The 26747-nt window shown below is 36.5% G+C and overlaps 2 protein-coding genes and 1 long non-coding RNA gene across 3 annotated transcripts; 2 read left to right on the plus strand and 1 right to left on the minus strand.

Moving 5' to 3' along the window:
• Window positions 1-10179: 10179 nt before the first annotated feature.
• LOC144560103 (uncharacterized) lies at window positions 10180-13265 on the minus strand. Its single transcript, XM_078309255.1, has 5 exons — window positions 12650-13265; window positions 11965-12533; window positions 11683-11865; window positions 11371-11575; window positions 10180-10923 (listed from the first exon to the last, which is right to left on the minus strand). The coding sequence occupies exons 1-5, from the start codon at window positions 13197-13199 to the stop codon at window positions 10217-10219; spliced, it is 2214 nt and encodes a 737-aa protein (XP_078165381.1). The 5' UTR covers window positions 13200-13265; the 3' UTR covers window positions 10180-10216.
• A 2340-nt stretch (window positions 13266-15605) lies between these two features.
• Window positions 15606-17428, plus strand: LOC144560867 (uncharacterized). The gene is made up of 3 exons (XR_013513503.1): window positions 15606-15649; window positions 16257-16885; window positions 16941-17428. It is a non-coding gene; the product is annotated as an uncharacterized LOC144560867 (long non-coding RNA).
• Window positions 17429-17472: 44 nt separating this feature from the next.
• LOC144561022 (uncharacterized) lies at window positions 17473-24649 on the plus strand. Its single transcript, XM_078310242.1, has 2 exons — window positions 17473-19064; window positions 24425-24649. The coding sequence occupies exons 1-2, from the start codon at window positions 17714-17716 to the stop codon at window positions 24463-24465; spliced, it is 1392 nt and encodes a 463-aa protein (XP_078166368.1). The 5' UTR covers window positions 17473-17713; the 3' UTR covers window positions 24466-24649.
• Window positions 24650-26747: the final 2098 nt, after the last annotated feature.

Consider the following 26747-nt stretch of genomic DNA (forward strand, 5'->3'; position numbering starts at 1 on the left):
TATGGAGAGGGATCAATGCGAAATAAAAAGAAGAGAAAAAATATTGTTCAAAATAAAAATTATTAGTTCCAACACGAGCGTGGCAAGGATTTCATACGAAAATATTATCTATACATATTTAACTAATATAAAAACCACTGTATGAAAATTGAATGGCAAATTTTTACAAGTAATTGAGGTTTACAAAATAAGGAGAGGGTTTGAATTGTTTTTACTAAACAGTTTCTTGCATCCAGTTATTTCCATCAAGCTCTCATCTTATATTTAGATACAAACTAAAGTCAATACTATTAATTTGGAGGGCTAGCTAATATATAGTTGTAGGAAGCAGCTCTTCAATGGGCCTCGTTTTTAACAAACAACAACCATCCAATCGGCCCACTAAAGAGTTGATAAAATAATGATCTTTCACAGTTAAATAAATTGGTTTTCCTTAATCGATATCAGTACAATATATGTACTACTTTAGACAAGCTCCGGTTGCCTTGGGAAGAAAGAAAGACATAGCCTCGTAATCAAGCAAACATAGAAAAAAGTGACTAAAAAAAAGATGTCTCCTGTCTCCTGGGGTGTAGGAAATTCCTGTCCCCAGAGTCACTGCGGGGTGGGCCCAGTTGCTGTTAAAGGGTTTAGGATTAAAGTAGTTTTGGATTTAGAGTTATATGGGAGCCCACTCTGCAGTGATTCTGGGGGCAGAAATTTCCTGCCCCCAGGAGGGCAGACAATTCGGTTCCGTTTAAAGGAAGTTGAGAAAGCTAAAGCATGTGTGGTCTTGAAGTTGCTTTACTCTGTGGAGTCTTGGTTATGGGTTGTAGTACGTCTTGGTTTTGGGTCCTGTGATTCTCAAATAATCACAACAGATTTATTTCCCAAGTTATGACGATTGAATATACTTTGCTGGTTGCAGAGGATGTGCAACATTTTTGGACGCTTCATTTGTTGAATCACCCTCTATCGTACGTAATTTGTGATAAAGTCGTCGAGTTATAATGAAAATTCAGTTTCAACGGATAGACATTAATTGTATGTATGTTACACTAGAGAATTATTTGAAGACGATCATATTCTCCAAGTAATTGTAAATCTGTTTTGTTAATTTATAATTTAGAGTTCCTCTACATATTTTGCTAGTTGCTACTAATCAAATCCTACTTTATATTATATATATATATATATATATATATATATATATATATATATATATATATATATATATATATATATATACAGAGGTTGACTAAAATCAAAATGGTAGTTCCTGAACTTTGCTGCTATCAATTCGTTTTTCATTTTTTTAAATTCAAAACGTTGATCCGAACCATTCAAGTTGATCATCTCTATATTAAAATGTGCTTGGAGACAAAATTTTACATTTTTCCGAATTCTTTTACTATTTAGTAAGCCACTTTGAAAATCGCTGATCCAACGATGGCTTAACAAAACAGTAAAAATCAGAATCCACCGTTGGATCAGCGATTTTCAAAGTGGCTTAATAAATAGTAAAAAAATTCAGAAAAATGTAAAATTTTGTCTCCAAGTACATTTTAATATAGGGATCAACTTGAACGGTTTGGATCAACGTTTTGAACTTTGAAAATTGAAAAACGAATTGGTACCACCAAAGCTTAGGAACTACCACTTTGATCTCAGCCAACCTCTATATATATATATATATATATATATATATATATATATATATATATATATATATATGAGTACAACTAGGGTGTTCTTAAGCTCACCAAAGTGTTTGGTGAGCTTAACTCCAAAACCCATCAAATCAGTTTCAAATGACGAATTCGAACAGTTGGAACCCGCTTACCTTACGAGTGATGAGCCTACATGTGTAAATTTTAAACATTCTAATTAAATTAGTATAAAGTCAAGCGGTCAAAAAACGTTCAAAAAATGAATGCACTAAAATTAATTTATTAACCTTCTAATTTTGACCAATTGACTTTATACTAAATTAATTCGAATGTTTAAAAAATTCACATGTAGACGCATCACACGTAAGATAGGCGGGTTCCAACGGTTCGGATTCGTCATTTGAAACCGATTTGATGAGTTTTGGAGTTAAGCTCACCAAACATTTTGGTGAGGTTAAGAACACCTTAGTTCTACTATATATATATAGATATACATATATACATATATACATATACATATATGTATATACATATATACATATACATATATCTATCTCTCCTCCTTATTAAGGAGCTTAGTGTCTAGATCTTGTAAGGCTCCTGATTTAGTGATTTTTTTTCGGAAGGATGCTCAACCGTTGAATTTTCAGATCGCACGTAGACGAATTTTCCAAATTATGCGCTTCAACACTTAAGCATGCACTGGTCGTGCCGCATATGGTCCTAGCGCCCGTAGATCGCGCGCCACACCCGCCTCTGAACAACACACGGCGCCTGCGGACTGAGCCTGTGCACCGCACACCCTTTTTTTTCTGCTGAAGGCGGGATTCGAACCCAGTTGGGTTCTGTTGGTGCCAAAATTCTTACCACTACACTAGAGTTCACATGTGTTATCTTGCAGATAAATATAGTATTTAACTATTTTTCTCTACAAATTTGATTTAAATTATAATTATATAAATATCATATATAAAATAATAAATATATATATATATATATATTAATAGCCGTATCGTATCCTTCATTTTTGAAAATTGCCGTATCGCCGTATCCGTATCGTATCAGTATTATTATTGCTTTGAGATTTGTGCATCACGTATTTGAACGGTTGATTTTCAAAAAGGTCACGCAAATAATGAAATAATGAAACGCTTGATCTTCTTCATTTTATAATATTTTATAATGAAATAATCTGTTTCCGTTGCAACGCACGGATACGATGCTAGTATACATATACATATATACATATATACATATACAGATATACATATATACATATATACATCTACATATATACATGTATGTATAGATATATACATATATACATCTACATATCTACATGTATGTATAGATATATACATATATATATGTACATATATATACCTACATACATATATGTACATACATACATGTATGTATGTACATACATACATGTATGTACATACATACATACACATATGTATATGTATGTATGTACACACATACATATGTATCTATATGTACATACATACATATATATACATATGTATATATATGTACATACATATACATACATACATACTGTCACACCCCAAATCCGGGGTGCAACAACCTATCGTGATATTTCCAATTCAATATACGCAAGGCATGGATCTTTTTATGCATTACCAATATAACCCATGACATTAATCCCAAACCAAAATGTTTACAAGATATATCTGACATTTGGTGGTGGAAGATGCTAGAGAAATACTCTCTACATCCTGTCAGATATTACAACCCAAAATACCATATCTCTTGTTTGGCCTGCTGTCAATTATAACCCATAAACGCATCTCTTCTTCTAACAAACCTGTAAAACCCACAAAATGGGGAGGGGGTGAGAAATAACAGCGATATTTCTCAGTGCAGAATTTGATTCGGGCTACTGGATTCGTAAGAATCCATATCCAGATTAAATCCTCGCAACTTGACATTAATAGTTCTGTTTATATATATTAAATGAATGCATATGCTCAATCACAGTATTCAATCGAATCTCAACTCATAGAATTTCAAATGAAGCTCAACAGAGATATATTTGGCTTAAACTCATATTATCAGGTCTGGTAACACAAGCAAATACCTGTATATGTTGTGTTTGGCTTATACCGTTCTATTCAGTCTGGTTTATAGTCAGACACTTAATAAAATTTAACAATTTAATTCAATGATACGTAATCCAATAATATAAGCAATATTGTCACCTCTCATAGGTAGTGACTAGCAATAGACATTTACCACAGTTTCACTATCCTTACAGTCACAATTTACAATATCCTCTACCCAACCGGTACTGGGTTCAGTTGAGGCCATTCACCATATGCGCATAAGGGTCCTGGATCAAAGTCTAGTCATGACCTAGACTTTGCAGTAATCAATAAATTCAATAAAATTCGGTAACTGTGGAATCACTCAGTTATTTAAAACAAGAAACAAACAATCGATAAATCATACCAAAATGACAAGTCATCCAACTTACCAGTAATTCAGTTTCATTTGTATTGTGTTATGCATATGATGCAACAGTTCAAATAATGCAGTCAATCAGATATTCAACATGAAAAACAAATACAATTTAATTCTTAGAAATGAATACCAAAACAAAGCCAGTGAACCCCCGCACCTGATAACGTAGGCAGATAGAGCGACCAATCGTTGCATATAAGTTGTTCTTGACAATCTCGTCAAGTTTCGCTTTGCGAAATCGATACCTATGACATAATTATATATCATCAATTATTACTTACAAAACCAGTTACATAGTAAATAATTAATTCATGTATTTATAATTCGTTGTTAATTAAAGTCATCATGTACTAATCATTTCTTTATTCTTTAATCATTTTCCAATTAATGACTTCATTATCCATTTTTAACTCAAATCGGCATGGATTAATTGTGCAAAGGTCCACTGTTCTTAAGTCCCAATAATCAATATCTAAGTTCAAAGTCAGAGCCTGATTCCATCTAAATTTATGGGTCCTTCCCCCGTTCATATCTCTATTAACTTCCTTTTATTTACTGCTACTAATTCTTAGCCGAGTCTAAGACCCAATTTCATCATTTTGTGCTTTTCTTTATATATTTCCATCTGACCATGTATTCAATATATGTATTTAATATTCTGCAAGACAGAGGGTACGTAAGACCTAAGAATTTAGGAATGAGGTTTATTAGGTCAATAATTAGTATTTAAGAATATAGTTAATTGAACCGATATGAGCACTAATACCAATTGTTTAGAAATGACATTAACATCATTGACTTAGATTCTTGGTTCTATATAACCTCAAACCGTAACAATTATGACAGAATCTTCCATCCAACACAAATCAGAAACAAACCATTAAGAGCAACCAAAGAGAGAGAAGTGATCATTATTGCTATAGGGTTTACACTTTACATCAGATAAGTGATAAAGAGAGAAGAGAGGAGTACCAATAAGTTGCCCTAGTTGCACTAAAAGGAAGTATCACGCAACCAACAAGTTCTATTAATCGCTAGAGCTCAATCAGCAAGGAAAATAAAGGACCCCTCTCAGTTTCTTTGCAAAAGCAAAAATATGAAAGAGAGAAAGAAATGTTCCGGAAACAACTAAGCGGAGGAAGCAAAGAAGAAGTGCAAGTAATAGAGCAACCAGCTCTCTCTCAGCAGCTGCATATATGTATAGCAGCGTTGGAGTTGAGAAATTTTGCCACGTGCTGAGAGAGGAAAAGAAGAGAGAAGTATAAAGTGATTTGTTTGCCAGGTGGGCCCCATAGGATATGTTCAACTTATTTTATTCAAAGTTGTATTAATTCTCTATTAATTAGATGCAATGTATTTATCTCATATAAATTCCTAATCTCATTTTTCAATCTTATATATATTGGTAACACATACTCTTCTTAATTTCAAGATTTCAAATTTCTAATTAATATGATAAGTATTTCCTTGTAATTATTTAAAAAAAAATGATTAAAATATTTCACTGATTTATTTATATCATTTCTAATTTCTATTTTTTTTTTCCTAAAATTTCACTCAAGACTTTTTGTTATCAATTTCAATTATATATTTCATATTTTATATTTTACGAGATGTTACACATACATATATATATATATATATATATGGGATGGGCTACGCTACTCCATGGAGTAAAACACGTTTGTACTTCATGCCGTATTTTCATTTTAAAAATTCAAACGACCGATCCGAACCGTTAGATGTGATCTCCATATTGAAATGTGCTTGGAGACCAAATTTTACATTTTTTTGAATTTTTTTTACTATTTATTAAGCATTTTTCAAAATTTATGTTTTGCTTTAAACAGTAAAAAACAGTAAAAAATTTTGGACCATCGGATCAGCAATTTTGAAAAATACTTAATAAATAGTAAAAAATATCAAAAAATGTAAAATTTGGTCTCCAAGCACATTTCAATATGGAGATATAATCTAACGGTTCGGATCGGTCGTTTGGATTTTCAAAATAAAAATATGGTAGTGTGGAGCACCAACTCATTTTACTCCATGGAGTAGCGTCGCTCATCCCATATATATATATGTTACTATCTTGGTTAATTATGAACTTTTCTGTTAAAAAAATATAACAAAATTTTTTCAATTGATGTGGTTAATGATCCTTAATTAATTAGATAGATATTATTGAGTTGGGATTATGTGTGTTATTAATTATTTCATTATAATGATTAAATGGGATATATATATAGGAGTAAAACTAGGGTGTGACATGCTCACCAATAAAGTTTGGTGAGCATAACTCCAAAAGTATACCGGATCGACGTCAAATGCCGAATTCAAACCGTTGAAATCCATATACTTCATGAGTGATGCATATACATGCAAAATTTTGAAAGTTTCGAGTTTATTTGCTACACGGTCAAGTGGTCAAAGAAATAATAAAAGTTGAATATATAAAATAACTTATAAATTAACTTATAAAATGTTCATTTCTTTGACCACTTGACCGTGTAGCAAATAAACTCGAAACTTTTAAAATTTTGCATGTATGTGCATCACTCATGAAGTACATGGATTTCAACGGTTTTGATTTGGCATTTGACGTCGATCCGATATACTTTTGGAGTTATGCTCACCAAACTTTCTTGGTGAGCATGTCACACCCTAGCTTTACTCTATATATAGTAATTAAATGTGTTTTTTGTAGTACGTAGTACACCATTAGTTAAATTGATTTACTTGCATGACCAATATTCCAATTATTTAATTATCATAGCTGCCAATCAAAAATACAACATTGGTTCAATAAGGATACCAGACAGTGTTGATCAACCTAAAAACCAACAGATCATGAAACAACCAGATGGTAAAGTAATCTTCTCAGTGCCATCGTTCGTTTAGCCATTGCTTATAGTTGAAAATTTTAGTTGTCCTCTGTTTTTCGTACCAGCAAGTTTACCATAAAAAGGTTGCTGCAATCAGCAAAGTTTCCAACAAATTAGTATCAGAGTCAAGTTCGGTGGACAAGCAATTGAAGACAGAGTCAAGTTTATATTGATTTTTGAGCTCTCACTCAAAGTGTTCTACAGAAATCCCCTTTGGAGTATGTTCAATCGTTCTATTCGAGATTATTTTCCAAATTATTGGTACATATGTTTTTCAAAAAATTATAAGGTGAGCAAAAATTAATGTTATCCATCGCATTTTCACATTTCATTTATTTTTACTCGTAGGGTGTTTAATTCTTACTAAAGAGAAGTTATAAGCATATAACTATTTTATGTTTTCTACGAAAAATTTTATGTCGAAAATTGTAAGTAATTATTATTATTTGATTTTTGGACTAACTAAAATATGTGCGCCATTAATTAGATGGTCTTAAATCGTGATGATAAACTCTGCTCCAACAGATAGTTAGTGAGTAATCATTTAATATATTTTATTAATCTATATATTTTTTAAGCTCCGAATAAAATAAAAGAGCAAATAGCTTTTTATAACAAAAAAACTGCAATATATAAAAAATCTGTATGTCTCATATTTAGACAAATTACTAGATAAAAAGATAAAGGGAACAAATCGATGAATTGATGACCAACGTTTAAAAAAATAAGTATAAGCATCTACTAATTAATTATACATAAATAAATAAATAAATAGAGTTTTGCCTACATAATTGCAAGAGATGACATGGGAAAGAGTCAGAAGGCCCACGTGCCGTATTTATAGGCCCAAAAATACTTTACTTTTATTAATCTGCTAACCAAATCAATGATGATGTTAGATTATGACGCAAATTTATTGGTGTGGATCTCCCAAAAGATTGCACCACAGATGTGCAACTCCATGTTCTAAAGACTTAAAATACAAAATAGTACTATTCAATATATTGTTCCAAAATGCAGTCATTAGTACTATAACTAAGCCACTAAGCAGAAGGCTGGGGGTAAATTTGGTAAGCAAAAAGAGGAAGTGAGGTGTAGTGTTCATGGATTTTTCAGTCTCCTCTAAGCACCTCTGAGCCTTCCATACCTGTTATCTGTGTTGCTGGTACCTCTTCCTCTGGAGGTAAAGTTTGACGTGGGACGACATCTAATTTTTCAGGAAGCTAGAGTTCATTGCTCTCTTTTACTTATCCTGCAGTGTTACATGTCCTATAAAACACCATAGAAATAATGAGCAATATAATATTTCTTATTAATTTGATATTTGATTAATGAAAGCATATATTATTTCCGTATTTCAAAATAGTCAAGCAAACAACACTATATACTCATAAAAATGTTATTCTGTCAGTTAGTTATAAACTAAGAACAACAGCTATTCAAGGGGATGTGATGTCCCTGCAGCCTATCGGGCTTTATCGTCTTCCTTCTATTTGAATTTCAGTTTTGACAGCCCATAGCCATCTCCAGTGCAGATAAGGGAATAAAAAGATATCCAAAGAGCATCTCGCTGATTTAATTAAAGGAGTTGTCGGCACCATTTCATTTGGGCCATCAATTATATCTTTCTACTTTAATTAGGCCCAAGCCCAAACCGATTTCTTTACTGCAGCCCAATCATTTCTGAACTTCAATTCAACCATGAGTCACATGTTTTTTATTTTATTTTTTATTTCAAAACTCATTTCTATATTAATATGGGCTTTCGCCATCTCCATTCGGTGCGGCCATGACAACAACACACACATATATATATATATATTTCTAATATATAACTCATGACAAGAACACATATTTCAATAGATATATATTTTTAGTGTTTTCCAAGCAATTCACTTGTGAAAAATTACCAACAAATACAATGTGTATTTTGTAGATTTATTTGGTGGGTACAACAAACGCCTATCAACAAAATTGTGGGATAAATTTTACTAACCATCCTTAACGGACATATATGTTTAGAACGGTTAATATTAATTTAATATTGCATAAACCCTAATCTCAATATTCATACAATCCGTTCGGAACAGATTCCATCTGTCCTAACGGAATTGGGTAGATCTGAAGTCCCACTATAAATAGAGTGACCCCATTTCAAATTATCCCAAGCTAGTCACCTCCCACATTCAAAAAACATTTATTGTGCATTCTTGAAAACTTTCATTGCTGAGTGAGTTTAAACTTCAATATCATTTCTAGAGTCTTCCCATCTATATTGTGGAGATCTACTTAGTGCTTCCTTAGAATAGTCGTGTGACTTCCTCTTGTAGGGCAGTAAAGGGCTCATTGGCTCGAGTGTCCTCCGCTCACCATATAACCATAGTTCTGTGATGATTCTCTTTGAGACTCCCGTTTCTAAGATCAGGTGAACAACTAGCAGACATTTGGACAAAAGGGGTGGCTAGCAAAATGTTTTACGATTCAATTGATAAGTTGGACATGATAGATATATGTATGCCAACTTCAGGGGGTGTTGAAATACACATGTAAAAGGCGCCACAATCAATCTAGTAGCTCACTTATGAATTATTGTCAAGAATCGACGAAGAATCGCTTGACTCGGCCAATTTGAACCAGTTTTCCACTAAAAAATCTCACAACAAGGAACTCGGTCCAAAATCGGATGGCCGTCGGCCGATTCCAGTCCGACTCAGCCGATTCCGGTTTGAATAGGCCAATTTATCCTTCTATGGTTTGAATTTTTATTTTTTGTTTTGACACTTTAGATAAAATAAAATCGGCCTACTCTGATTAAGAAAATAAAAATTATAATGCATTAATTATTCGACCTCTCTAATTTTAATATTTTTTTTTATCCCTTTAATAAATGGGATCCTACATATATGCATGTTTGAATTGAAATTGATGTTTATCGTTCACAGATAGATAGAAGATGCACATAAGAGTTAACAATTCAAATAAACAATGAAAATTAGCATTCCGAAGAAACTTTGAGTAATATTAAAGAGTACAAAAAATGCATCCCAAGTGCAATTCAGAAACAAACAAAGCTTGAAAACAGAAAGAAATTATGGTCGAGTTATGTAGCCATGAAGCTACATTTATTGGAACAATGGAAATAGAAAAATACAGGAGTAAACATTGATGCATGTGTTGTAAGGAGCAGAAGAGCAATCAACAGCATCTTTTTCCAATGCATAGTTGACCAGTCATGTGCCAACTTTCTCCTCCACCAGGACGTAAATACGGGCATGCTGGTACATAATTAGGCCCCTTCAAGAGCCGTCCATTCCATTGTGCATTTGGATCCCCAGTTGAGAATTTTGTCCAATTAGGAGTCGAATTCTCGTATCTACTATGCGTAATGCGATGGAACTCACTCACATCCTTATTTTTGTTTATGTTATCTGGGTCGATATCAACAGAAAAGATTTCTCCGTAAGGCCTTACAGAGTGCTGTAAGAGAGGTAATGAAATCGGTTCAACCGACACAGCAGCGAGATCTGAAGTTACAACAATGCTTTTTCCATCTGGACTGAAGACCGGATGGTTCACATGCCCAGCAATATCATTTCCGCTCCTTAGCACTCTTACCACCGGATAATTTGGATCGTTCGCATTCACTAGATAAACTGCAAAGTATCCTGGATCAAGACCGTTGTCGAATGGTGGTGCACCTTCGGGCTTATCGCGGGTTGACGAGAACACTATCCAGTTTCCATTTGGCGACCATTGGCAATGTGTGTCAGTCCAAGGCCCATTTGTTAGTCTTTTTGTCTTGCCCCCAGAGTACTCCCCAACTTCTGCATTCTCCATTATATATAGATTCTTGTTTAAATTAGGTCCCCCCTCTCTTGTGGATCGGAAAACTAGCCTTTTTCCTATAACAATTATTAACCAGATCAAATAAATAGTAGAAACTATATATAAAAATTACGGGATGTAATTTTGACAATTTAAGAAAATAACTGATTAGATTGAGAGTTTGGTCAGGAAGTATGGAGCATTCGGATTTATGATAGAAAAATTGACTACTCCGAATGTTGGATCTTGGCTCTCTAAAAAAACCTTAGATTGAAATTAATTATTGTGAGCTGGTGAGCAATATTTATGTTGTTAAAGTTTTTCTACCTATAATTGGAAAACCAAGGTATCAGAATTGTGTTCACATATGAACTAAAACTTTTAGGCGGAACTGTTACCAAGTAATAGAATACTAAAAACTTAAATGGATAAGCTGATCACAAATTCACGAACTACATGTCATATTGGAAAGAAGAAAAGCACTTGTGTTTTAGAATTACTTGGCAATCCAATTAATTACATACCTTGTGGATCGGTGGATGGGAAAGCATTATTGTAATTTCCCTTTGTGAGCTGTCGACGTTGCCCGCTACCACTTGATGCATCGGGTATTGCAACGATTTCCAATTTTTCTGTTTTAGTGAAAGCTGTTCCCATGCATAAATACAATATATCCAAGTCTGGATTTTGGTTCCAAACTGGCGAGAAGAAGTTGTTTGGGCCTTTACCCTACACCGACAAATTTAAACCATCGTAAGCAAATGAAAAATCAGGAATAAGACCAGATTTGAACATATATTTTGCAATCAATAGATATGATGTGAGTTTATATGCACCCTGTAGGCAATACGCAATCCATCGCTGTCAGCTACCCACACATTCCTGAACTCATTATCGACGAACGCGAGTTTTTTGCCATCTGTGGAAAATGTTGGAAATGCACCAGATACCCTAAACAAGCCTACATCTTTATGCGGCGACTGGATCTTGTCGAAATCTTTTCCTACAAGACTGTTGATCTGCACAGGTAAAAGACTAAAAGTCTCAATTTCAATTATATATGCACAGGGAGAGAAAAACAAATGAATTTCTTTAAAGTACAAGAATCAATTTAGTACCTTGCAACTATTGAAGCTGCAACGATGGTAACCTATGCGATTTCCCTTATCGATGATAAAGGGATTGAAATGGTCAGCTTTAGGATTGATTTTTCGAGTGATTTGTATTGGTTTATCTAGCATATTTATATGAAAGATCTCAATATGCCGGTACTGATCTTCTGTGCGTTCATCTTTAAACTCTGATTTCAGACGCATGGTTGCCACAGCCACTTTGGTTTCATTGATGGCTGCAGGAGTTACAGCATGAAATTTATCTGGAGTGACAGGGATGGTTTTATTGGCATTTATATCATGTCGAAACACACGCCAAGCTATCGGTTTTTCTTTTTTGGCATCAGCATATTCCTTTCTGTGGAAGAATAAGACATTATCACTTCCCCATGTTGGCCAGCCACCATTTACTATCACTCTCTTGCGTTCCCACCCCAAGTTTGACTCGTCAACATTCATCACATAAATGTCAGTCTCTAAATCCTCAATGGCGCCATGCCAACCCTTTCCTGCAAATGAAGCTACTGCTATCTTCTTTCCAGACGGTGACACGGAGGGACTTAAATCAAATTCCCCTGTTGACATATATATGAATATGAAATTACTGAAGAGAAAATCTCATTTTTTTGCTATATGTACAAACATGATTAAAAGTTAATAGATAAAATATATAGAAGGATGAAAAAAGTACCTTGTGGAGTGACGCGCATAGTTTCCCCTGTTTTAAGATTGATTTTATATACAACATTCCAGGGGCTCCGACGGAGTTTTACCGGCTCTTTAGTGGATACGTAGATGAGGAAATGATCAATTGTGCGACTGCCCATCTGATAACCACCGCCAAAGCAGCCACTGTCTTCTAGGCGAACACCATTGAATGAATCGGTGCCGTAGATATCGGCCAAACTGAAGATTTTGACTTTAGGCGGTTGTTCAGCGAGGCAGAGAGCTATGTGAAGTGTTTCGAGGTTTTTGTCTCTTTCAGAAACAAAAATCAAGCCGGTGAGATGGCCTGAATCAACGTCAGCTTCTTTGGCTTCAGAAGCCAATTTCGGACGTTTGATAATCGTCTTAAGAGCTGCCGGTGGAATGACTTGGCAGTTGTAGTTGTATGACTGGCCATCAGTTAAGCTAAGCTCGTCTTCAAAGGATTTTGGTTCAACTGGACAAGAGAATATGTCCAGAGGCACCGGTGGTCTATAGGTCGCAAAAAATGCAATGCAACCTCTGTTCTCTCCCATTCTAACAATTGTTGTCTTTTTGTTTGTTTGGTAATGAAGTGTAAGCAAGCAATATATTCATTCACAAGCTGCTCTATTTATATAAGGCACATGGATGACAGGGAATGTAATTTTATTGTATTTAAATCCGTGTATTGTACCTCTCGATGATAAATTCCGTTTAATTAAATAACAAAAAAAAATCTAGGGTTTGAATGAATAAAAAATCTCTCACAAATCACTCTAATTCTTACAATAGATTGAGTATGGTGGAGTATATTTTCGGTTGTTGAATGAGTATTGAAGTTTCAAGATCAAGCAACCAAGGTATCTCTATTTGAGTTGAGAAAAAGATGATTGACGACTAGGGCACCCCCAAGAAAGATAAGCAAATCTAGGTTTGTAGAAGTTACTATATCTGACGTCTGTCTTCCACAGAACATAGCGATCCATCCGTTCATATTTTGAACATAGTTAATACTTAGAAGTTGTAGATATCGGTCTTCTGGAAATTTCAAGTTTGATTTACTCAAATTAGAGTTCGTATGACCAAACGACGGCCAAAATACAAAAGGTGTACAGGCTGACAGAATTAAACCATTATGACGGTCCTGGCAACGGTCAGCCTCTGGAACTTAGATCGTCAGGTAACTAATCAAACTAATTCGGTTCGAATCTTCTTCAAACTCAAACTCAAACTGAGGTAAGCTCGATTCGGTTCGATTCTAGCTGTGCTGTCCAATTGGACCTGTTGGCATACTTTTTCTAATATTTATAATGTATGCATCGAATATGATAATAGGTAAGTTTAAATGTCATGTGATACTCATATGATAGATACCAGAGGTAGATAAATTTTAATTATTTTTTCTGTTCACTAGTGTAAAAACTGGAATCAGGATCGGCCTATTTGGATCGGTTATATGAGCCAACCGATCCTAAAAGGTATTTGAACTTTCAGGATCGGTTTTTAAAAAAAATGATCTTAAAAACTATTCAGATCGGGTTTTATTGTCAACCGATCCTGATTTATGAACTTTCAGGATCGGTTTTTTGTTAGAACTGATCCTGATACTATCAGGATCAGTTATTCTAAATAACCGATCTTAATAATTCAACTATCTGGGTCGGTTGTTTATAAAACCCGATCCTGATAGTATCAGGATCGGTTCTAACAAAAATCCGATCCTGATAATTGAAATATCTCAAATAAATCTTATTAATTGAAATATATCAGAAAATAGTATCTGGATCGGGTCTATACATAATAACCGATCCAGATAACTTAAATACATCTAACAAATTAAAATATATCATAAAATAGCATCTGGATCGGTTCTGTACATAATAGCCGATCCTGATAGTATCTGGATCGGTTTTATTGCTAAAAACCGATCCAGATACTATCAGGATCGTTTTTTTTTTTTTTTTTTTTTTTTTTGCAGAACCAACTTTGAAAAAAAAATAGTATTAGAATCAGTTATTTCAAATAACCAATTCTAATACTATTTTTTTTTTTTGCAGAACCAACTTTGTGTGGTGCACTGTATGTAGTCTAAAATGCTCTGTTCGGATTGAAAGCAAATTGGCACAGTGACAGCTTCAAAATTGAGATAGCAAATTTCATTTTATAATTAGTTTTTTTTCAATATTTTAAAATTTTTATGTTTGTAATTTTAATATTGAGAAGTATATGTAATTAGGCATTTGTGTTATATGTAATTAGTGTGGTGATTAATAGAATATATATATGGCTGTTGTATATGGCATATGGTTCAATTATAAATTTTTTTTGATGAAAATTAATGTAATTTATATTATTAAAATTTATGTGATAATATAATTAATTATTTGACATTGATATTTCATTTTGAAGTCATTTTGACTATTGAATTTTTTTAGACAATCATGCATGATGCATCAATGACTTGTGCCATATAATAATATACATAGGACTTGAACCCTTGTTGTGTGGGGTTGTGAAGGAACGGATACGAACATCAGCATTTGGTCGATCGGAACCGTTAAAATGAAAGAACGTCATATTAATTTCACCATTATAAAATTTGATACAATTCGGGATTCATTTACTAGTTCATCAAAGCAAAACAATATAGCAACATCGCACGGCCGTAAATAGTTTACGTTGGATCAAGACTTACAGTTGTCACGTTATAACAATTTTATTACAATAAAAATATATAAGAGGGTTTATATGCAAAATTCATCAACTATGTAATATTAGCAAATTGGAGGGGCTTAATTGCAAAAGAACCAAAACTTAATAAAACCCCTTTTTCCCTTCCCTTCCGAGACCCTTTTCATTTCGGGGGATGCATGAGGGTGTGGTTGTGTGCGCAAGGAAAAGAAAAGAAAGAGAGAAAGGAAACTTAATTGCCGCGAGATCGATCGAACTGTCTGGAGATTCGAGATCAGAACCAAGTTATCGATCCTTTCAAACTCTCAATTTGGTATATCTCTAACTCTCTTAACCCTTCTTGAAACCCTAATTTTCTCGATTTGTCGAATTTTCGTTTGAAACTCGAATTAGGGTTTGATAATTGAAATTAGGATTTAATGGAGTAAATCATAACTTGTGGAATTTATCGATTCTTGTTTAATGGATTAAAACCTTGAAATTCTGGAATTAGGGTTTTGTAATGAATTCGAGAAATTGCGAATTTTGTCGATCTGTTGATTAGTTAACCGTATAAACTTGACATATATAAGAAAACGAGATCTGTTGCTTAAACCGAATACCAATTGAATATCGATCGAATTAGGGTTAGTTGAACCACAAATTTTGCATGATATACTTGCATGCATGATACATCGTTTTATATGAACCATGCACTTGTTATAAATGCAACATGGTACAAAGCAACTTAGCTAAATCATGAGTTTGATTTAAATGACCCATTTGCATGATATGGATGCATAAGTATTTCTTTTAAATGCATGACATGAATACATAACTTTACATGTAAAGCATGATTATATTTTCTAAAGCTAAGAAAGAATTGTAACATGGAATGGTTATAATGGTGATAAAATAAATCAATTAAACGTGTAAAATAGGTGGTAACTTGGTAAGGCAAGAGATTTCCGGATCCTTCAAGACGTCCGATTCATAGGCGAGGGATACGTGACTCGATCAGGTGCGGGGTTTCTGGACTTGTTTGATATTTTATATTCAGAATTAAACTGTGTTTCGATTGACATGTTGTTTATTGATTAAATTGCATTATCGAATTGTGTTGCATATACATTGCATTGCCCAAATTAATTGAAACTTGAATTGTTTTATCTGATTGATCTGCATGCTGGTATGGTTATTATTTGTGTTGATCTGAATGATCTAATTTGGAATTAAAAGTCACCGTGATTTATTTCACCATCGGTTGGTGGATATGGTATTAATGTCTCCCATCGTGGCGACGTCACCCAGGGGGTGAATTCGGATTTGTCAAAGTCTATGCATGGACTTTGATGCCCAGTGTTCTAAAGCTTTAGATCGTCTGGCCCTTGGCAGTTCCCAGTACCAGTTGGGACGAGGGGTAAGTGACTCTGTATTATGATTTTGGTTATGGGTGACTTGTGTATCGGAGGCATTACCCAGGGAGTAATGCGTTTGGACGTTCAATTGGATTTAAATGGATTTTTCGGATATGAAATGGAACCAGACTTTTACTTAAACGGTTAAGCCTGTAACTACAGATGAGTGGGAACGAAATGAGTTGCAGTTTGGTGGAACATCTGTAGTTACTACCAGATATTTTGAGCTCGAGTTAAACCAAATATTGTGTGATTGAATTCCATTTTGACAAATCCTGATTTGTGATTTCATTTGCCTAATTGATGTCGGGTTTATGCATTCATGTTTATATATTATTATAAACTGATCTGAGCTTTATTTGTGTTTTATTTTTTAATATAATCTGTGATTGCAAGTCCAGGAACGAAATGTGGCAAATTTATCGCACTGAGAATTTATTTCTCATCCCCTTTTTGGGTTAATTTTTCAGGTTCCGGTTCGGCAGATCTGAGAGAGGCACGAGGTCGGTAGGCCTGGTTTCACCGCTGCTTAGACTGTCTGGTATTTTGACATTAGAGATTATGTATATAGTTATGTTTTGATTGTGTATATATATAGTCTCTATGTCATTTTGTGATGCGTATCCATCGAGATACGGGTTTGTATGATATTACCTGACCAGCTGGGATTTATGTTATTTGTTTGTTTGGTTGTTTGTTTGGTTGTTTGTTTGTATTTTTATTTCCTATTATATCGTAATTGCCTTGTAGGCATACGGGCAACCGTATGTCTACGGCAGAAGCACCTGTCGCGCCTCGTTGGGCCGCGGGGTGTGACAGGTCTTCCCCGGGTGGTATCAGAGCATGGTTTAGAACCTGAACCAGACTTGTTTGGATACGAGAGTGGTATGCGCATTAATTGGGGCCGGCACGACTATACGAATTTCGTATGATAAATAAGGAATATAGAATGTTATAAACTAACTTTGTTTATTCAGAAAATGGAAACACACCGAGGTAGAGGCAGACCTCGGAGGAATCCCGAACCTAATCCGGAAATAGTTATCGAGCCAGTTGTGGATCAGGCTGGGGCTGGTCCAGCTGGTGCTGGAGGTGCTGGAGGGGCTGGTGGCGCTGGAGGAGCTGGTAGAGCGCCGGGTAGAGACCGGGACTTGGATGACCGGTTAATTACGGCCTATGAGAGAGGTCGTCAAGCACAGATGCGGGATGCCGCACCGGTGGCTCACGGTGGGGCACCCGAAGATTTCAGAAGGTTATATGATGCATTTCTGCGCTTGAATCCGCCGCGTTATGATGGAACCGGCGGGTATGCGGTAGCTGAGGAATGGCTGGCGCAGATAAATGCAAAGCTGAATTTATGCCGTGCCCCCGAGGAAGATAAAGTGGAGTTAGTTGAGCAGCAGTTGGAGAGTGATGCTAGATTCTGGTGGGACGGGGCCCGACGCAATTATGACGGGGATGAAGCGAGGATTCTTTGGGAATGGTTCGAACAACAGTTTAATAGGAGGTTTCTGAGCAATATACAGCGTGAAGCGCTGCGGAGAAAATTTTTGGAGTTAAGGCAAGATGGGCGTCCGGTGGTGGAATACAATAGTGAATTTCTGGCCTTGTCGCGCTATGCTACGGATATAAGAAATGATATGGAAAGATATAATAGGCAATACTTGGATGGGTTGGATGGGCATATTTCTATGATCGTGGATACTCCAATGGCGACGGAGTTACAAGCAATGATGGATCACGCTGAACAGGTTGAAATGCATGGTAAGAGGAGAAAGACGCAAGTGGCTGAAAGAAATGTGAAACAGCGAGAAGATCAGAGCAGGCAAGTGTCGAAGTCGAGGGGAGGACCATCAGTTGCTAGACCCCCTCGGCCGAATATGGCGCGGAGACCCCCATTCAGACAGATCTCTATGCCGGGTTTTAAACCGGTGATGCCTTCGCAATGGTGCCGATCGTGCAACCAAGCGCACGATGAGGTTGAGTGTAGGCGCAAGACTAGCACTTGTTTCGTGTGTGGTAGCGCGGGACATTGGGCGAGGGAATGCCCGAATGCGCTTATGAGGATGCAAGGCGCTAGTAGCGCGGGAGGGTCGGCTAGCGTTGGGCGCGGCGCGCCGACGTGGCGCGGACGTGGCGCATTTCAAGCTAGCGGGGCTAACGCTAGCAGGGCTAGCAGCGTTGGTAGCATCGGCAGGGTTAGCGGCGCTGGCAGTGCCGGCAGCGCCGGCAGGAACGACGGCAGGGCGGCGGCGCATGCGCTTAACATCGCTGGAACTTCGCGCAACGCTGCAACTGCGCAGGGAGGTGGCCAGACCGATGTCATGACAGGTATACTCTCTATATCTGATCATGATGCGTATTGTTTGATTGATACGGGGTGCAGTCATTCTGTTGTGTCGAGGGTGTTCGTAGAAAAGTGTAGTTGGCCAATTGAGACGAGTAACCAAGTTTTAAACGTTCAAACCCCATTTGGTTCAACTGATCGAGAAATTACTATATGCCGAAACCGAAATATTAAAGTAGACGGAAGGGAATTCGAGGCTGATTTGTTGGTTATGGATATTATGGGGTATGATGTATTGCTGGGAATGGATTGGTTGACGAGGCACGCGGCAACCATTGACTGTCCGCATCGACGGATTCATTTTGCGAATTCAAGAGGTATGTCGTGTATTTTGAAATGTAGAGAAATGGGGGAACTAACACCGTGTGTTTCTGCTGTAGAAGTGAGACATTTATTAGAAACAGGGTGTACAGCTTATCTGGCGGCCGTGGTTTATGCGGCTGCGGCAGTTCCAGAGATCAGCACTATACCGGTGGTTTCAGAATTTGTGGATGTATTTCCGGAAGAGATTGTGGGGTTACCACCTGAGCGAGAAGTGGAGTTCGGTATCGAACTGGTACCGGGCACAACACCGATTTCAAAGGCACCGTATCGAATGGCACCGGCAGAACTGAAAGAACTTAAGGCGCAGTTGGAAGACATGTTGGAGAATGGATTTATCAGACCCAGCACGTCGCCGTGGGGCGCGCCAGTGCTGTTTGTCAAGAAGAAAGATGGAACATTGCGATTATGCATTGATTACCGCGAGCTGAATAAGGTAACAGTGAAAAATAAATATCCGTTACCTCGGATTGATGATCTGTTTGATCAGTTGCAGGGATCTTCGATATATTCAAAGATTGATCTGAGAACAGGGTATCACCAGTTGAGGATTCGGTCGAGCGACGTGGACAAAACAGCATTCCGTACAAGGTACGGGCATTATGAATACCTTGTTATGCCGTTTGGGCTGACGAACGCACCGGCAGCGTTCATGGATTTGATGCACCGCGTGTTTCACGATTTATTGGATTCGACAGTTGTGGTTTTCATTGATGATATATTGGTGTATTCGCGCTCCCGAGAAGAACATGAGGTACATCTTAGAATTGTTTTGCAAAGATTGCGCGAACATCAGTTATTCGCAAAGTTTTCGAAATGTGAGTTTTGGTTGAATGAAGTTACTTTTCTGGGGCATGTTGTTTCGGGACAAGGGTTAGCGGTGGATCCCGAAAAGATTCGGGCTGTTACTGAATGGAAGAGGCCGGAGACAGTTACTGAAATTCGCAGCTTTCTGGGGTTAGCCGGGTACTACAGGAGATTTGTACTCGGGTTTTCGCGGTTAACTGCGCCACTTACAAAATTGTTGCATAAAGGCGTGAAATTCGATTGGGGTACCGCGCAAGATAAAAGTTTTGAGGAATTAAAGAGTCGGCTGGTATCCGCGCCGATTCTTGCTATGCCGACTGCTGATAAAGAGTATACGGTTTACACCGATGCATCTCGATCAGGGTTGGGTTGCGTATTGATGCAAGATGATCATGTAATTGCCTATGCATCTCGGCAATTGCGACCGCACGAGCAAAACTACCCGACTCATGACTTGGAGTTAGCGGCGGTGATATTTGCGCTGAAAATTTGGCGGCATTATCTGTATGGCGTGAGATGCCGTATATTTACCGATCATCAAAGTCTGAAATACATCTTCACGCAAAAAGAATTGAATTTGAGGCAAAGAAGGTGGTTGGAATTGATGAAAGACTACGATTTGGATATCCAGTATCACGCAGGAAAAGCGAACAGTGTAGCAGATGCGTTAAGCAGAAAGAGTCAGGTAAACCTAGCGTCGGTAATTACAAGTGAAGCGCATCTTCTTGAGGAAATGCGCAGATTGGAAATTCATGTTGGCGCATCACGTGATTTAGCGTTGGAAGTTGCATCTAAGTGTAATAGAAGTGAGGTTGGAATTAGCGCAACTGCAATTGCGTCGGTTGTGCTAGCAGCGGTGGAGATTCGATCAGAATTACACGAACAGATTCGTGCAGCGCAACAGAATGATCCAAGATGTCAGAAATATAAACTGCACTACGAGTCAAATGCTGATTCCCCGTTTAAAGTTCAAGGAGATGACATCCTGCGGTTTCACGACCGCATTTGTGTACCAAGTACATCTGAACTGAAAGATCTGATTTTATCGGAGGCGCACGATTCGGGTTACGCTATTCACCCGGGGGAAGTAAAAATGTACCAAGATTTGAAGAAATATTTCTGGTGGCCGAAAATGAAGCGAGAAGTGCAAAGGTACGTTGAAAAATGTCAGATATGTCAGCAAGTTAAAGCAGATCGACGGAGAAAAGCAGGATTATTAAGACCGCTGGAAATACCTACGAGGAAATTTGAGTCGATTACAATGGATTTTGTATCCGGATTTCCGAGAACCGTTGGTAGATATAACACTATTTGGGTTATTGTGGACCGGCTGACGAAAATAGCTCATTTCATTCCGCTTCGAGTCGAGACATCGGGGCAAGAATTAGCAGACTTGTTCTTGAAATATCAATTCAAATACCACGGTTGCTCGCGCAATATTATTTCGGCCCGAGATCCTCGGTTTACTTCTCATTTCTGGGAGAGCTTTCAAGAGACAATGGGTACTAAGCTGCGATTTAGTACAACGCATCATCCTCAGACTGACGGTCAATCCGAGCGCACTATCCAAACATTGGAAGACATGTTGCGCTCCTGCGCGCTAAGTTTACAAGGTTCGTGGGTTGATCACTTGTATCTGGTGGAGTTCGCATATAACAACAGTTATCACTCCAGTATTGGTATGTCACCGCAAGAGGCGCTGACAGGGCAGCAGTGCCGTACTCCGCTGTGGTGGGGACCAGCGGGTACATATCCGCCTACAGGGCCGCAAATGTTAGAAGAAATTGCTAAGAAAACGAAAATGGTTCTGAGTCGGCTCAAGTCGGCTCAAGAAAGACAAAGGAAATACGCGGATATTCATCGAAGACCGTTGGAATTCCAAGAAGGTGATCACGTATGGCTTCGAGTTTCGCCTGTCAGAGGCGTACACAGATTTGGTGTTTCGGGTAAGCTAAGTCCTCGTTATATTGGGCCGTTTCAGATTTTGCGACGAGTTGGGCCGGTAGCATACGAGCTTGCGCTACCACCAGCGCTGGACCGGGTTCATCCGGTGTTTCATGTATCACAGCTGCGCAGATATGTGCGAGATCCGTCACATTGTATTGACCATTCTGATTTACACATGCAAGACGATCTGACCTATCAAGAGGAACCGATGCGGATATTGGATCGAAAAGAGCAACGGCTACGAAGCAAAGTGATCCGGCTCGTGTTGGTAAAATGGGGACGCCATTCCGATAAGGAAGCGACGTGGGAGCTCGAGGAGAGCATCCGAGAAAAATATCCAGAGTTATTCGACGATTCAGGTACGAAATCAAGTTCAGAGGACTGAACTTTATTTTAAGGGGGAGAGAAATGTCACGTTATAACAATTTTATTTCAATAAAAATATATAAGAGGGTTTATATGCAAAATTCATCAACTATGTAATATTAGCAAATTGGAGGGGCTTAATTGCAAAAGAACCAAAACTTAATAAAACCCCTTTTTCCCTTCCCTTCCGAGACCCTTTTCATTTCGGGGGATGCATGAGGGTGTGGTTGTGTGCGCAAGGAAAAGAAAAGAAAGAGAGAAAGGAAACTTAATTGCCGCGAGATCGATCGAACTGTCTGGAGATTCGAGATCAGAACCAAGTTATCGATCCTTTCAAACTCTCAATTTGGTATATCTCTAACTCTCTTAACCCTTCTTGAAACCCTAATTTTCTCGATTTGTCGAATTTTCGTTTGAAACTCGAATTAGGGTTTGATAATTGAAATTAGGATTTAATGGAGTAAATCATAACTTGTGGAATTTATCGATTCTTGTTTAATGGATTAAAACCTTGAAATTCTGGAATTAGGGTTTTGTAATGAATTCGAGAAATTGCGAATTTTGTCGATCTGTTGATTAGTTAACCGTATAAACTTGACATATATAAGAAAACGAGATCTGTTGATTAAACCGAATACCAATTGTATATCGATCGAATTAGGGTTAGTTGAACCACAAATTTTGCATGATATACTTGCATGCATGATACATCGTTTTATATGAACCATGCACTTGTTATAAATGCAACATGGTACAAAGCAACTTAGCTAAATCATGAGTTTGATTTAAATGACCCATTTGCATGATATGGATGCATAAGTATTTCTTTTAAATGCATGACATGAATACATAACTTTACATGTAAAGCATGATTATATTTTCTAAAGCTAAGAAAGAATTGTAACATGGAATGGTTATAATGGTGATAAAATAAATCAATTAAACGTGTAAAATAGGTGGTAACTTGGTAAGGCAAGAGATTTCCGGATCCTTCAAGACGTCCGATTCATAGGCGAGGGATACGTGACTCGATCAGGTGCGGGGTTTCTGGACTTGTTTGATATTTTATATTCAGAATTAAACTGTGTTTCGATTGACATGTTGTTTATTGATTAAATTGCATTATCGAATTGTGTTGCATATACATTGCATTGCCCAAATTAATTGAAACTTGAATTGTTTTATCTGATTGATCTGCATGCTGGTATGGTTATTATTTGTGTTGATCTGAATGATCTAATTTGGAATTAAAAGTCACCGTGATTTATTTCACCATCGGTTGGTGGATATGGTATTAATGTCTCCCATCGTGGCGACGTCACCCAGGGGGTGAATTCGGATTTGTCAAAGTCTATGCATGGACTTTGATGCCCAGTGTTCTAAAGCTTTAGATCGTCTGGCCCTCGGCAGTTCCCAGTACCGGTTGGGACGAGGGGTAAGTGACTCTGTATTATGATTTTGGTTATGGGTGACTTGTGTATCGGAGGCATTACCCAGGGGGTAATGCGTTTGGACGTTCAATTGGATTTAAATGGATTTTTCGGATATGAAATGGAACCAGACTTTTACTTAAACGGTTAAGCCTGTAACTACAGATGAGTGGGAACGAAATGAGTTGCAGTTTGGTGGAACATCTGTAGTTACTACCAGATATTTTGAGCTCGAGTTAAACCAAATATTGTGTGATTGAATTCCATTTTGACAAATCCTGATTTGTGATTTCATTTGCCTAATTGATGTCGGGTTTATGCGTTCATGTTTATATATTATTATAAACTGATCTGAGCTTTATTTGTGTTTTATTTTTGAATATAATCTGTGATTGCAAGTCCAGGAACGAAATGTGGCAAATTTATCGCACTGAGAATTTATTTCTCATCCCCTTTTTGGGTTAATTTTTCAGGTTCCGGTTCGGCAGATCCGAGAGAGGCACGAGGTCGGTAGGCCTGGTTTCACCGCTGCTTAGACTGTCTGGTATTTTGACATTAGAGATTATGTATATAGTTATGTTTTGATTGTGTATATATATAGTCTCTATGTCATTTTGTGATGCGTATCCATCGAGATACGGGTTTGTATGATATTACCTGACCAGCTGGGATTTATGTTATTTGTTTGTTTGGTTGTTTGTTTGGTTGTTTGTTTGTGTTTTTATTTCCTATTATATCGTAATTGCCTTGTAGGCATACGGGCAACCGTATGTCTACGGCAGAAGCACCTGTCGCGCCTCGTTGGGCCGCGGGGTGTGACAACAGTTGTCGGGCCTTCGGCACTTTTACGTTATTAATGTTCCATGTTATATCTTGATCATTTCAAAAATTATTACATGTGATTTAATTACAGACCCACCGTTAGATGATCATGCAGAAATGAACGGTCTGCATTCCATTTAACAATTTGATGCCATTAATAATAATAAAATTGTACAAAATTGATCATGGTAGAGTTGATTTGGCCATACAAACACAAATAAATAATTTTTATATTTTTCACATTTTTCTTAATATATATCCATGTACATCCATTACCAAACAGAAAAGAAAATAAATGGTAGCCGTTTGATGGTTGATAGACCATCAATATGAGTGGGGTTTACCTCAGTAATTTTTCTCATATAAAGTATCAGGATCGGTTTTTTATAAAAAACCAATCCTGATACTATTTTTTTTTGGAATTGTTGGTTCTGCAAAAAAAAAAAATACTATTTTTTTTTTTTTGCAGAACCAACTTTGAAAAAAAATATAGTATCAGGATCGGTTTTTTATAAAAAACAACCGATCCTGAAACTATTAGGATCGGTTTTTTATAAACAACCGATCCTAATGATAACTCCCTATATAACCTGCTTAGGGTTCTTCTTATTTTCATTTCGCGCCTCTCATTTTCAATTTAGCGTCTGTCTCTGTGTCTCCGTATCTCCCTCTCAAATCCTCAGTACTCTTTGTCTCTCTCTCTCTGTCTCCGTCTCTCCCTCTCCTCCGTGTCTCTCTCTCTCTCTTTCTCTCCATCTCTTCCTCTCAAAGCCGAGCCTCTCGCACCTCCGACTCAATTGTGCCAGTTTTTAATTTTTTTTATTGTTTCAAAAATTAATTAATGGTGTTTGTATATTGTTTTACAGTCTTGAGGACATCTCTCTCAAGTTACTTAATCATCCGGCCGATCAACTATCATGGTATTAGCTTTATCTAATTTTCTCATTATTATACTTTTAAAACACATTTTTTTTGTATTTTTTATTGGAAAATGTTTTTCCATCTAATTGTTACCTTTGTTTTTGTTTTTAGGGTCTTTTTTAATCTCTAGTGATGTGATTGCAAAAGAGGTAATTATTGATTTTTTTATTGTTGTGCTTTACATTAATTGCATAAATGTGTATATTGCATAAATGTGTGTTAATTGAAGAAATAGTCCAATTAGTCACTTGTATGTTTGTTAATTAATTATTTTTTGGATTTAAATTTCTTGTTATAATATGTAATGCTTCACAAAACTTTGTATGAAGTACATGAATTTTTTGTAATAGTTTAAGATGTGTATGATAATTAATTTAGGATGTGTATATGATATTTGATTATTACTTCTTATTGTGCAAAAAAAAAAAAAATTTGGGTGCTGGCTAGCAAAATATATATGGAAGCTAGTCAAATAAATAAAAATATTTTTTTAGCTTCAATAAAACATCAGGATTGGTTATTTTAAACAACCGATCCAGATTACTACTATTAGGATCGGTTGTTTAAAATAACCGATCCTAATTCTAAAAAAAAAAAAAACTTTTAGGATCAGTTTTTATTTAAAAACCGATCCTAAAAATTTTTTTTTGGAATTATGATCTGAAAAAAAAAAAAAAACCTTTTAGGATCGGTTTTTAAATAAAAACCGATCCTAAATTTTTATTTTTTTTGGAATTATGATTATAAATAAAAAAAATAAAAAAATAAAAAAAACTTTTAGGATCGGTTTTTAAATAAAAACCGATCCTAAAAGGGGTTTTTTTTTTTTTTTTTTTTAAGAATGAGGATATGAAAAAAACCGATGCAGAATATAACTATTAGGATCGGTTCGTTAAGAAAAACCGATCCAGATAACTGCTATTAAGATCGGTTAGAATAAACAACCGATCCTAATAGTTACTATTTGGATCGGTTCTTTAAAAAATACAAAACCGATCCTGATAGTATCAGTATTGCCTTCATCAGGATTGGTTGTATTCCGATACTGATATG

The sequence above is a fragment of the Carex rostrata genome, chromosome 10, assembly GCF_964058835.1.
Source record: "Carex rostrata chromosome 10, lpCarRost1.2, whole genome shotgun sequence".
Lineage (NCBI taxonomy): Eukaryota > Viridiplantae > Streptophyta > Magnoliopsida > Poales > Cyperaceae > Carex > Carex rostrata.

Excerpts from the sequence above, each read along its gene's own strand:
- LOC144560103 (XM_078309255.1), bottom strand. The coding sequence starts at position 13,199 with ATGGGAGAGAACAGAGGTTGCATTGCATTTTTTGCGACCTATAGACCA. Across the intron at positions 11,866-11,964 it reads GCAGCTTCAATAGTTGCAAG|ATCAACAGTCTTGTAGGAAA; the intron begins GTACTAAATTGA and ends TTACCTGTGCAG. Across the intron at positions 11,576-11,682 it reads GATTGCGTATTGCCTACAGG|GGTAAAGGCCCAAACAACTT; the intron begins GTGCATATAAAC and ends TTGTCGGTGTAG.
- LOC144561022 (XM_078310242.1), top strand. The coding sequence starts at position 17,714 with ATGGAAACACACCGAGGTAGAGGCAGACCTCGGAGGAATCCCGAACCT. Across the intron at positions 19,065-24,424 it reads CCAGACCGATGTCATGACAG|GTTCCGGTTCGGCAGATCCG; the intron begins GTATACTCTCTA and ends TTAATTTTTCAG.